A 13,665-nucleotide genomic window follows, 5' to 3' on the forward strand; every position below is an offset into this window, starting at 1 on the left:
GTTATCTAGAGAACGACAAGGGCTTAGGTGAAAAATAAAATACTGTACATCCCAACTAGTAATATGATTTACAAACTAGACTTTTGCCATTTTGTAAGCACCACCCCATTCCTGGAAATCCTTATCCATTGAGTCTTTATCTCATTCAGTGGCTCCAGTTCCAGAACAAGTACAGAGAGACACGGTTTTGTTTTAGGAACTCTCTGGCAAGTACCTGCCTTATACTAAGCAAGTCCTCCTCAAGGGAGGACACGAGAAACTCCTCTGCTTAAGTCTATACTAATAATTTGTTAACCGGTTTATAACTTGTCAGTAAAGTTCTGGCATAACCTATCAGTGGATTAAAAAATAAAGAGAATTATAATAATCTCTTAAGGCGCACTTTTGGGTAGTATTAAAATATAGTTACCATATGGGATACTTTTTTTTGTACAAAAGTATCCCTCCTACTTAATTTTGTTTTGGGAAAGCAGACATAGCAAGTAGGCAATTGAGAGATGAGTGTTTTGGAAAATCTATTAAACCTACAGGAAGGCTAAAAGACCCACTGTGGTACAGGAGTAAAGAAAGAGTTGCAGCCAGGCGCAGTGGCTCACGCTTGTCATTCCAGCACTTTGGGAGGCTGAGGCGAGTGGATCACCTGAGGTCAGGAGTTCGAGATCAGCCTGACCAACATGGTGAAACACCGTCTCTACTAAAAATACAAAAATTAGCCAGATGTGGTGGTGGGTGCTGTAATCCCAGCTACTTGGGAGGCTGAGACAGGAGAATTGCTTGAACCCAGGAGGAGGTTGCAGTGAGCCAAGGTTGCAGTGAACCGAGATCTCGCCACTGCACTCCAGCCTGAGCGACACAGCAAGACTCTGCCTCAAAAAAAAAAAAAAAAAAAAAAAAAAAGAGAGAGAGTTGCCCGGTAACATCACTGTGGGCTAATACTGAGCACTATTAGCTTCGAACAAATTGAGCGAGAAGGGAGAAAAGGTAAGGTAACCCCTGTTGTTAAAAATGCTTTTCAGTGGGAGAAAACCTATCAAATATTTAATCGACTGCTTACTGTTTTGAGCACATTTCAAAGGTCAATAGAATGATTCTGAACGCCTCTACATTCTAGAGTTGAGAGAAAGACCACTTATATTGACCCCAAAGATTCTTTCTAACATCTAAAACAAATCATTCACTCAACAAACATGTTCTGAGCACCTATAATGTGCTAGGCACTTTTCCAAGTGCTAGGCGGATACAGCAGTAAATAAACCTCATAGAATTTATGTTCTTAGGGAAGAGTCTAGAGGCAACTAAATACAGTAAATGACAGTATTTTAGAAGCATTGTTAAGAGCTATCTTTACATGCTTAGACCATGATAAGTATTACGGAGGAAAATAAAGCAGGAAAAGGAAATAAGATACATGTAACTCATTTCTATTCATTGCAGGTGGCCTGTTTCGTGATGAGTAGATTTCATAAGGTAACAAAAGATCTTTTATCATTAATATTATGAATATTTCATTTTAAAATATACAGAACATAACTTCAAATATTCTTAAAAGTTAATTATTAGCTCATATCCACTCAGCACATATGATTGTTTATATTTCTCACTTATTCGATGACAAGTTCTTGGTCAAGAACATAGGCCTCTGTAGCTAAACATATGCATTTTTGTAGACTACGCTATGAAGTGGTTTTAACGAAGGAACAGTGTGTTTGTTTTGTTTTGTTTTTCTATAAGTGAAACCCTACTAAACTGGAAAGCCTCTAACATGAACCAAGACTTTCTGGTAATCGCGATTTTCAATTCTAATATGATTAGGTTCACTAGTCACCCTACTCTAAACTCACACAGCCTAAATCAAATAGAAATTAATTTTTGTCATTAGTATACTAATCAAGATGACATAATGCTTCACTTTTTTTCCTATATAATTTGAAATAAAATAGTAAAAAACACACTCTTTGGGAAGAGCTCATTTCCAATTTAAAAAACCAATTTTACAAACTAAATGTATACAAATGATTACATTTTACTACACTGTGGTCGTCTAGTACTTCAATTAGGCTAAGAAAGTTAATGAAATATAAACTGACACAATTTCAGCAGCATAAAGCTTACCTTCAGGCTGGTATGAGAACGTGGTTGACTTAATTCCTGAAATTTCCACTGCTCAGATCCAGGGGTCTCTCCTCCTTTCTGAGCATCAGGTGTAAGCATTCCATCTCCAGCAGGTAATGGGAAAATTCCTAATGATATAGGACGTTCTTTTCTATTTGAAGAGGGGAGAAAAAATTCGGCATTCATTTATTTTGACTTTTTATTTGCCATGACTATAAGTAATAAGCCTGGACTGTCACTGTTTCACAACCATCACTCAAAAATGACACTGTCTGCCCATCTGAATAAAACAGACTTACCAAAGAGGAAGGACAGTCTCAGTTTAGTTAGCCTCCGGAAATTAGCCTCAAGAAATCAAGAAAAGTGGTAAGAAGGGTTAAGGAAATCTTAGAAGTTACTGATGAGTTCCTTGCCCAAGAAGCAGTCAGTGGTCTAGTGTGGTCTGGAGAAGAGCTGCTGCTGAGTTTTTAACCATACGTAGCTTAGCCCTAGGGAACTTGCAACCTCCTTCTTTGGAAGTGAGTCCAACCCATTTCTAGACTTCCCAAATCCTCTTGCTAATCCCTGGATGCTTACTGAAGCTTCTTCAGGGTATGCCTTTCCTGCCTAGAGGAAAACCAATATAGTATCTAAATCAGGGCTACCTATTAAATGATGAAAAGAACTCAAAATATCTTTCTTCCCACCACCCAGGTAGGAAAGCTCTGTTTTTCTACAGAACCACTATATGAGTTCCTTTCAAGCACAGTACATATGAGAAAACCATTGTCAGTTTCTTCCAAATAAGAAGGCCAAATAATTCTATAAAAGATTACTGAATTTCCAATGCTTTGTGAGAAGTTTCAATGAACAAGAGTTACAATTTTAACACTAACAATTTCAACGAGAAACACTTCCTTTGTTGATGCACAGAAGATTCCAAATCGAAGAGCTTTTAGAGGGTGGAAACAAGCCTACTAACCGGTCATCCTGGGTCATTAACTCAAAAGTGCAGAAACCAGAAAGAAATGAGACACTAAAGGTTTGGTGCCTCCTGGAATTCATATCTCTACTGATAAGAATGTAAGTTAGAATAGAAACAATGAGGTTATTAATAAAAGTGGGAAAATTTCAGTTTTGCTAAGTAAGTCTTTAATTCTGTAGTTCATTTTTATTCCAAGAAACTTCAGCCATTTTTGAAATGTGTCTTCACTTAATACAAAGGGTGTGTTCTTCCATTCCTAACAATCTAAAAGGACTAGTAAAACTGTCCCAATGCCTTCTTAAAAATGAGGTGAAGCAAAGGGGTTGAGAGATTACATTTAGTCAAAGTTGTATGCACAAGGAAATAAAATTTAAAAACAGAACTTTGATTGAGGGGGAAAATTCAAAAGCAGGAAGGCAGTACAATAAGAGGGTAGTTTTTGTTTGTTTGTTTGTTTGAGTCTTGCTGTGTCACCCAGACTGGAGTACAGTGGGATGATCTCGGCTCACTGCAAGCTCTGCCTCCCAGGTTCAAGCAATTCTCCTGACTCAGCCTCCCGAGTAGCTGGGATTACAGGCATGTACCACCACGTCTGGCTAATTTTTGTATTTTTAGTAGAGACGAGGTTTTGCCATGTTGGCCAGGCTGGTCTTGAACTCCTGACCTCACATGATCTGCCTGCTTCGGCCTCCCAAAATGCTGGGATTACAAGTGAGCCACCACACCTGGCCAAGAGGGTAAATTTTAATACCAAATCTAAGTTTGTGACTATGAGCTGCCGGGACAACCAAATGACAAAAATTAAAGTGACTAGTCAGCTATCATGTTTACACCAGTTATTCCCAAATGCTGTTCAGCAACAAAGTTTTTATAATAAGTCCATGAAAAAAGAGGCACTGTTTATTATTTCTTTAGTGCATACATAATATAGTACATATTGTACACATATACATTCCCATATACTATAGAACCCTGTTCTTTCTTGAAAATGACTGACCCTTATTTTAAATTACATATTTTCTTCCTCTTTGATTTTAAAATGCCCTTTCTTTCATTAAATGATAGTGACAGTGATAAGTAGCTAGATTTCCTTTTCATATTCATTCTGGACAAAATAAAAAATTGTCAATCTGATGTTTTTCCCCCATACTTTGTGAACTGAAAATCCAAGAAGACTAAGAGCTACTAGCTGACTTTTATTTATTTTCTAACATACCTTAATGAGTTAAGCAAAAGGTGACTGGGAATTTAATGACTGAATATAATGGAAAGCTCTCTAACTCAAAATGCAAAGACAACCAGGAAGATGATATACGGACTTCATAAGACTCCCTCACACTAACAGAAATAAAAATATAAGCCAGTCATTAGAATTATTATCCTATATGAATGACAACACATTCATTTTCACACATATCAAATATTGAAAACGTTTAAACTATTGGGGGAAGGAGTCTTCTATGAATCCAAATTTTACTTTCCAAAAAGTAAACAAAATCAGTTGAGAAAATCTACAATCCACAGTCAACAAAATCTACAACCCAAATTGCAGGTAGAATTCCCACCTTTTTAATTTGCTTGTATCAATCATTCAGAAACTACTCTACAGGGAGGGGACATCTCTTCAGAGACTGACAGCTATCTGTCAAGTGGGTCAATGATGCTCTAGGTTACAACGTTCCAACTCTGAAAAAATAATCACTACATACTCCTCCCCTTATTTTACTTATAAATTACATATAGTTGGGGTAAGGGAGAGAAGGACGCATAATTAGGCAAGTTCATGAGAATCCTACTTTTGAAAAGAAACCCTGAAAGGTAAACATTAGTCCGGTACTATGTTGGTATGCATTAAATGCTTCAAACTCACAGAAAGAAAAAAAGGAGATACACGTGGAAAACTATCAAGTGGCAGATTTACACCCGCAGACCGAAACATCTGCTATTACTTGTCTAGAAAACAAAGCTATCACCAACTATCAGAATTCTTTTTTCTTAATTGCCCTACTTCCATATATCCATTTTTGAGTTGGTTATTAAATGTTAGCTTATGTATATAAATAATTTTACAACTACATTTTTGGAACAGCTTTTTGGCTATATTCACATTTGATACAACCAATTAGTAAAATCTACTTTATATATAAAGGCAGATAAAAGAAAACGTACATTTGTTGAACACTCACCACGTGGTGAGTACTGAGCTAGATGACTTACTTACATTATCTCATTTAATCCTTATCAAGAAACGGGGATTATTTTTCCAATTTTCAGAGTAGAAAAAGTGATGCTCAGAGATTTTAGGCACTAGTAATTGGCAGAGTTTGGATTCAAAGCCAGTACTGTTCAACTCCAAGCGCTTTGCTTTCCTTGGAACTTCCTATTGGAACTACCAACTTTTTGACAATTTAATCTTAATATCAAAGACTTTGATATCTTTATTTAATCAGATCAGTAGCAATTTTTGTGGTAAAGAACTTTAAAATTTTAATTATAAGGTATGTTAGCTGTAGCTAAAACAATTTCTGCTAAAAATGGACACATATAAGTAACTATGAAAAGTATTTACTTGAGTAATTTACCATATATCTTACAACTATAATTAAATACAAAATAATAAAATCACTTGATTTTTAATGGGGTAAGTCCCATCAGGAGAGAAAACTCAGGCAGAGAGATTAAGCAACTTGCCAAAGCTCCTACAGTCACATGCAATAGAGCATTTGCACCCAGGCAGTTCAACTCCAAAGCCTTGTTGTACCCACTTGCAGGCGCCACACAGCAGCTCACGGCACTGCCCTCTCAAATGAAGCCTAAACCCAAGACATTCCCTCAATATTAGTCTTATTTTAATATTCTACATATTCTTAAGTTCAGTTACTTTTAATTTCTTCAAAGCCTAAATACACAGATACACGTACACAAATATTTTATGTACTAATATATATACAAGTAGTAAGATTATTCCCAATTTTTATGAATCAGGAAAGAAAATAAAAGACCAAGTATCTAGTTTTAAATCATCGATGAAATTTAATTTCTGGGCTTTCAACTAATATTAAACTTGAACTGACCTATGAATAAAAAGAAACACATTGAGGGAAGTTACTACTTTAATTCTTCTTAATCTATCTAAATCTAGGATTGGGGTTTAAATATTTTATAAACATTTAAATAATAAATAAAAACTATATACTATGAACTTTCATTTAAAACCATGCACAAAACAGAAATCTGAACAAATCAGAGAGTGCTAGTCTGATGGTTTAGAAAACAAAAGAAACCACAACCTTCAGCCTCTAAAATACAGAAGATGGCTCTTACAGGGTGTAAGCAGAGTGAGCAACAGTAAAGCTACAGAGATTAATGACTACCCCCACAAGCAGGCATGGATATTTGTCACCCAAGACTACAAAGAAAAGAAAGGGCAACATCTGACAAAACAATAGTGAATAGGCTTTGTAAAGCTTTCACAACTTTGATGTGTAAATAATGGGGAAAGAAGCCATTCCTTAACCTAAAAGTCTTACATTTTTTCACTTTAAAACATATTTTGTTTTAGGAGGAAAATATTTAAATTGTCAGTTCCCATAAGCTATTATCAAAAATTACAAAAATGATACCTGAACCTCTATCATTCAAAGGATAATTAAAACAAAATAAACTTACGGCCTGTATCTGACTGCAAGTCCAAGCATAAAAGATATTTGTCCCTAAATGCTCAGAAGCTAAATGCAGAGGTTGTATAAACTTGGAGCCGGTGCTCTACTCTTGCTCTCCTTTTACTTTGAACATTCTGCTTAAAACAAGACCACACTGACCTTGTACTTGTGTGTAAGTACAATATGAAAATCCTTTTCTTTAGTTAGTGGTTTCCAAACATAAAGCTATAATCCTAAGTGATGGTCTATAAATTACTAGAAATTAGAATCAAAAATCCTAGCTTCAGGCCATTTTCCATTGTTTCAATCTGCAACAGAAATGGTTACAAAGCAGACCCGTGGAGCTAAAAATTTAAGAAAAACCAGCTAAGCAGGGGCTTCTAAGAGAGACGGGAGTACCTGAGTATCCTTGGTAGGTTCTGCGTCAGAGCTGGCACACCGGTAGAAATAGAAAAGTGCACAAGCAGCAAAACAGAGAGAGATACTAAGATAGCAGAATTAATGACCACCGCCCCGCCAACAAAGCCAAACACAAACAGCAGCATGCATCCAGGACTCATGGCGCTGTGCTGGCATGGTGAAACACCCGAACCAGGAGGCCTACACGGGGGCCAAAGGGGTATCTTTGTAGTGAGGATCTGTCATTCAGCTTGCTGCCACAAAAACAATGCCATCGGCAGCAGCTTTCCACTCCATCCTGCAGCAGCTCCCAAGCGATGACGTCATTCCGTTCTCCCCACCTCATAACCATAGAGCTGCTGCTCCTAGCATTTATGCAGCAACCCCAAGCGACAGCCAGCCTATTAACTATTTTCCCCTCCACTAAGAGTCCTGGCTTAGCTCATTGGCTACAATGCCTGAAGATCTACATAATTTATTCACACTCCTACATCAAACAGATGGCTAGCTAACCCTTTCAAACATGCCTCTCTGTAACAAAAAGGACTTCAAACCAATTACACGGGAGAAATAAAAAATTTCAGCATTCCCACAAATTACAAAATTTTAAACCTAGTATAATCTCCATCAAGTATCAGAAAACAATCTAAATACTCAATGTGCAGCTTATATGGATGGCTCATAATTTATCTTTTTAATGGTAAAAACCGTTTCTACTTTTCTGTGCTATTCTCTCCTGCAGCATTCCAACCACAGTGGAGAGCTTTTTGAATCAGCCTAACTATTGTTCCAAGATTAAAGAACAGAGAAAAACAGAAACAAACATATTATTTATTTTACTTTTTCTCAAGGCAAAATATATAACAAAGCTTACCTAATTCTACTATGAGCTGTGGATTCTAGTTGATCACTCCCTGAGAGCTGATGAAGTTTTGTTCTTTCTAAGTGTTCCATATAATTATGGATCATCTATTTTAAAGAAAGAAAAAAATACACAATAATTAAGACTAATAATACCTGGAATAAAATCATAGTGTTATAACAAGGAAAACATTTTGGTACAATTTTCTTATTTATCACACTACTCAATTCTAAGTAAGAGAGTATTAAGGAATGAAAACAATTTTAATGGAAAGTAATATGCAAATACTTACATTTAAGGATGCTGGTGTACACAGAAGTAGCTAATATCTTGCTTAGGATGGCAAAAAAAAAACCCACTTTTTTTTACAATATGTGATGCTATTAAAATAATATTGACATAAAGAACACAAATTAGTAAACAGACACTGGGAAAGAAGTCATAAAAGACCATCGGTTAAAAATAATAGATGGCATTTGAGAAACCCATTCACTAAAATGAGACACAACAAAGAAATTAAGGTGAAACTTCTGAAGAAACCATACCCTTATGTGCTGATCTCTTCCATTTTAAAAGGAATTAACAGAATAAAGATAACTTTCAATTTAATTAATTTAATACCAAGACAAGTTTCTTCTTTCTGTATATTTAGTTGAAAGAATGTTAAAATACTTTCTCCTTTCACTGTTACTGGTATCATTACTTAGTATAATCATCTATTATAACAGCAGCAAATTAATACAAATGAAAAAAGTTAGAATACTTTTTGAGTCTTAGATAAGGAATCATATGATAGACAAGCTGAATATGAAAGTAAAAACTTCAAGAATATAAAGTACATAAACTGCCAAGAACTTCTAATGTCCTATTTGATTCTTGATAATATATAGTTTCACTTTTAAAAAGCCTAAATTTGGAATTAAGACATAAAATCAAAAGGCCTTTGCTAGAGATACTAACATGATATGAATAAGAAAAAAATTAATTTTAAAAAACAAGAAATAGTGTGTTAGTATTTAAAGGGTGTAAATATTAAGAGGCAAGCAAAGGTTGATGTCTTTCTTGGGAATATTACTTGAATTCTTTTTTTTTTTTTTTTTTTTTTTTTTTTTTTGAGACGGAGTCTCGCTCTGTCGCCCAGGCTGGAGTGCAGTGGCGCAATCTCGGCTCACTGCAAGCTCCGCCTCCCGGGTTCACGCCATTCTCTTGCCTCAGCCTCTCCGAGTAGCTGGGACTACAGGCGCCCGCCACCACGCCCGGCTAATTTTTTGTATTTTTTTAGTAGAGACGGGGTTTCACCGTGGTCTCGATCTCCTGACCTCGTGATCCACCCGCCTCGGCCTCCCAAAGTGCTGGGATTACAAGCGTGAGCCACCGCGCCCGGCCGAATTCTTTTTTTTTTTTAATGTCCCTTCTCACCATTCCTAAGGAATATCACTTGAATTCTTAACACTGTACATAGAATAGCTTTGGAAGTCACTAAACTTTAGCTGTATTAAGATGCATTTCAATCTCTCTATAACTTAAAATACACACTGTAGCATATTAAGTAACCAAATAAAATTTTTTAAAAGTTTAAATTCACTTTACAAAGCATGCTTTTGTTGTAGAAATTTTATTTGGCATGTACAAATATTAGGAAATGTAAGTTAATTTTAAGATGTTATTTATCATCAAATAAACAAAAAGCTGAACTCTGATGCATGAAATAAAACAAATTAACCAGACTGTTCCCCAATGAAGACTAGTCCAAACAACAAATGTTATCCACAAAGAATGAAAACAGAATCACATGAATATAGTATCTTAAAAATTTTTAACTGACACACTTTTTATTTTAAATTTATAGATTTTACCACCATTTACTAAACAGTTTTGGAGAAATACACCTTTCATCTATCAGCAAGTCAGAAATAATGAGCTTCCTTGTGTCAGGAAGAATTTTCAGGAACAAAAATCAAACTGAAACTAATATAACAAAGTGACTGTCAGGCTTAATCAATCTCAATTTAAATTTTCAAAAGGTTTTAGAAGGCCTAAATTAAGGCTTTGTAGTGGCTCATGCCTGTAATCCCAGCACTTTGGGAGGTAGGAGGATTGCTTGAGGCCAGGAATTTGAGATCAGCCTGGGCAACATAGCAAGACACCGGCTCTAGAAAAAAAAATACAACAACTAGCAGGCACTCGCCTGTAGTCCCTACTGCTCAGGAGGCAGAAGTGGGAGAACTGCTTGGACCCAGGAGTTCAAGGCTGCAGTGAGCTATGATCATGCCACTGCACTCCAGCCTGGGCAGCAGAATGAGACCCCGCAAAAAAAAAAAAAAACTTTAAAAATAAAAGAGGTCAGGTGCAGTAGCTAATGCCTGTAATCCCAGCACTTTGGGAGGCTGAGGTGGGAGGACTGCTTGAGCCCAGGAGTTTGAGACCAACCTGAGCAACACAGGGAGACCCTGTCTCTACAAAAAAAATTTTAAAAATTAGCTGGGCATTTTGGGATGCGTCTGTGGTACCAGCTACTTGGGAGGCTGAGGCGGGAGGATCGTTTGAGCCAGGGAGGTCAAAGCTGCAGTGAGCCATGAGTCTCACTCTGTCACCCAGGCTGGAGTACACTGGCACGATCTCGGCTTATTGCAATCTCTGCCTCCCACATTCAAGCGATTCTGCCTCCCAAGTAGCTGGGTACTACAGGTGCCCACCACCACACCCAGCTAATTTCTGTATTTTTAGTAGAGATGGGGTTTCACCATATTGGCCAGGCTGGTCTCGAACTCCTGACCTGAAGTGATCCACCCACCTCGGCCTCCCAAAGTGTTGGGATTACAGGTGTGAGCCACGGCGCCCAGTCATGAATTCTTATATACACTGGATAGTAAAGTAATTGTATGTATGGGATTGATTTGTTCAAATGGAGGACCTAAGTTTCTTTAAGCATTCAGATGAAGAAAACAAACTTACCCCAGATTGCTTTATAGTAATCTATGAACTCAATATAGAAAAAGAATGATAAGCAAAATGCAAAGATAGTTCTCCCCCAATAGCCATTCTACAGATTGATTCTCTATTATCTTATTCTGAACTTTCTTTCAATGACTAGTCCAATGTAATTACAGATATAGTATTCTGACATTCCAAAATTATCTATATAATGAAATCAATTCTAACTCATCCAAACTAGCACTTTAAAGGAAAGAACTGACAACCAAAAATGACTGGAGGGGGAAAAGAAAAGAGAGAACAATAACAACAAAATGGCAGCTATTATTTATTGAGCACCAATTATATGTCAGTCAGTGCAGTTACAGCCATTTTTTCTCCATTTAATCCTCACCATATCATGATTTCATAGGTAAACTCTATCCAAGTTGATTGTCTGGTCAATGACTAACTTTTCAAGTTGTCACTAGCTTTGGGGCCAGAACTCTGGCCTGCCTGACTCAGTCATCTGAGTTCTTAAGAATTACAGGACTCGGGCTGGGCGCGGTGGCTCACGCTTGTAATCCCAGCACTTTGGGAGGCCGAGGCGGGCGGATCAGGAGGTCAGGAGATCGAGACCACGGTGAAACCCCGTCTCTACTAAAAACACACAAAAAATTAGCCAGGCGTGGTGGCGGGCGCCTGTAGTCCCAGCTACTCGGAGAGGCTGAGGCAGGAGAATGGCGTGAACCCAGGAGGCGGAGCTTGCAGTGAGCCGAGGTCGCAAAAAAAAAAAAAAAAAAAAAAAAAAAAAAAGAATTACAGGACTCAGGCCTTATCTGCCTTTGTACTTAATTCTCTGAGCAGGCAATGAGCCCATTGTCCTTTCTTCCTCATACCCTCAAGAAAATCCCATACCCTAAAGCATTTCCTGATGTCTGGAATAAAATGATATGCACTATAGTCTATATAAACACACAAAAAAGTAGAAAAAAAATTATACATAAAAATTTAAATATTAATAAGGCCTCACAGTATCACTCAGGTTAAAAAAAAAAAGTGTGTGGGAGGGAGCACCAGTGTTGTTAGACAGAAAAGAGAACTGAGAAAGTAAAATAGGACACGCTTCAGATAATCTATTCCTGGGTCCACCAGGTCCATTGCTTCTGGTCTCAGAACTGCAGTTCTCAATTTTCTCAGGTATGCATATTAATTCACACATTCAGAAGTCAATTCAGCAATAAACAACTGAAGAGAGAGAGAAAAAGAGAGGAAGGAAGAAAGGAAAGAAGGAAGGGAGGGAGGAAAGGAAAGGAATAGACAGGGAAGGAAGGAAAGAAAGAAAAGAAAGGAAGAAAGAGAATTTAAAAATAAAAAAAAAGAAAGAAGGGAGGGAGGGAGGGAAAAGAAAAATGTCTAGTGGAACTAAAGGTGTTAGTGTGTTTTTGTTTTTGTTTTGTGACGGAGTCTTGCTCTGTCACCCAGGCTGGAGTGCAGTGGCACAATCTCAGCTCACTGCAACCTCCACCTCCTGGGTTCAAGCGATTCTCCTGACTCAGCCTCCCAAGTAGCTGGGATTACAGGTGCCTGCCACCATGCCCGGCTAATTTTTGTATTTTTAGCAGAGATGGGGTTTCACCATGTTGGCCAGGCTGGTCTCAAACTCCTGATCTCAGATAATCCCCCCACCTCGGCTCCCAAAGTGCTGGGATAACAGGCGTAAGCCATCGCACCCGGGCAAGGTGTTAGTGTTATTAAAAGTTCGGGCAGACTGGGTGCTGTGGCTCACACATGTAATCCCAGCACTTTGGAAGGTCGGGACGGGCAGATCACTTGAGGCCAGGAGTTTAAGACCAGCCTGGAGAACATGGTGAAACCCAGTCTCTACTAAAAATACAAAAAGTAGCCGAGCGTGGTGGCATGAGCCTATAGTCCCAGCTATTCAGGAGGCTGAGGTGGGAGAATCACATGAACCCTGGAGGCGGAGGTTGCAGTGGGCCGAGACCACACCACTGCACTCCAGCCTGGGCAACAGAACGAGATTCCCTCTTAAAAAAAAATCCAGGCAATAGAATCTGACAAACCTGGCTTCAAATCTAGTCACTAACTAGCCTAGAATTTGGGGCAAATCATTTTATAGACTCTTTCTAAACCTCAATCTGTAAAATGGGAATGGATGAGAATTTGGTCAGAGGATAAAACGAGAATGCAATCAAACACTCCCTGATGTGAGGCTCTCCCAAGATTCCAAAGGGCTCAAGTTTTTGGTAATTAGCATACACATGTGGGCCCGAGTGCTTCAAAATTGTCCTTTATATTTCTTCCACTGCCCTCTTTAAGGCATGTCTTCTTTTAAGCAAATTCAGTAATGTATACAAAAATTTGATTTAAGAATAGTTGACTATTTAAATTTAAGAATAGTTATTCTTAAATCAAATTTAAAAAAAGCCACGGTAGGTTTCCCTTAAGCAACAATGAATGTGTTTCATAAAAGTGCTAAACAACCATTAAAAGACATTATCTTCTTTGGAAATAATAATGAAAAGGTTAAGGTTAAACCCCTTCAGGCTTCCTTTCCCTGAATGTTTTCAGAGTTTATGTTTTAAGGGCGCCTAGTTCTTTGGCTTTAGATAGCTATTTATAATTGCTAATTGAATGACATCTCTAGAACAGATGTATAAACAGAAAAAATTGTGGGCTAGAGCAGAACAGACCCATATTTCAAAGCAGCCCTATCTATGTTACATAAACCT

General features: G+C 37.6%; 1 protein-coding gene across 17 annotated transcripts in view; it reads right to left on the reverse strand.

The window, feature by feature from the left end:
- The window catches only part of SPAG9 (sperm associated antigen 9), a 158,727-nt gene that overhangs the window by 80,429 nt on the left and 64,633 nt on the right, over positions 1–13,665 (reverse strand). For 11 of the 17 annotated variants that reach the window (XM_030828560.1, XM_030828569.1, XM_030828567.1 and 8 more), the window contains 2 exons: positions 8,012–8,106; positions 2,113–2,263 (listed from right to left, as the gene is read on the reverse strand). In XM_030828560.1, coding sequence (XP_030684420.1) covers positions 2,113–2,263; positions 8,012–8,106 — 246 coding nt within the window. Of the gene's footprint in view, positions 1–2,112; positions 2,264–7,137; positions 7,920–8,011; positions 8,107–13,665 lie in introns of those variants that run through there. The other 6 variants (XM_030828577.1, XM_030828575.1, XM_030828576.1 and 3 more) reach the window with 4 other exon arrangements.

This window comes from Nomascus leucogenys, chromosome 14, assembly GCF_006542625.1.
Source record: "Nomascus leucogenys isolate Asia chromosome 14, Asia_NLE_v1, whole genome shotgun sequence".
Classification (NCBI taxonomy): domain Eukaryota; kingdom Metazoa; phylum Chordata; class Mammalia; order Primates; family Hylobatidae; genus Nomascus; species Nomascus leucogenys.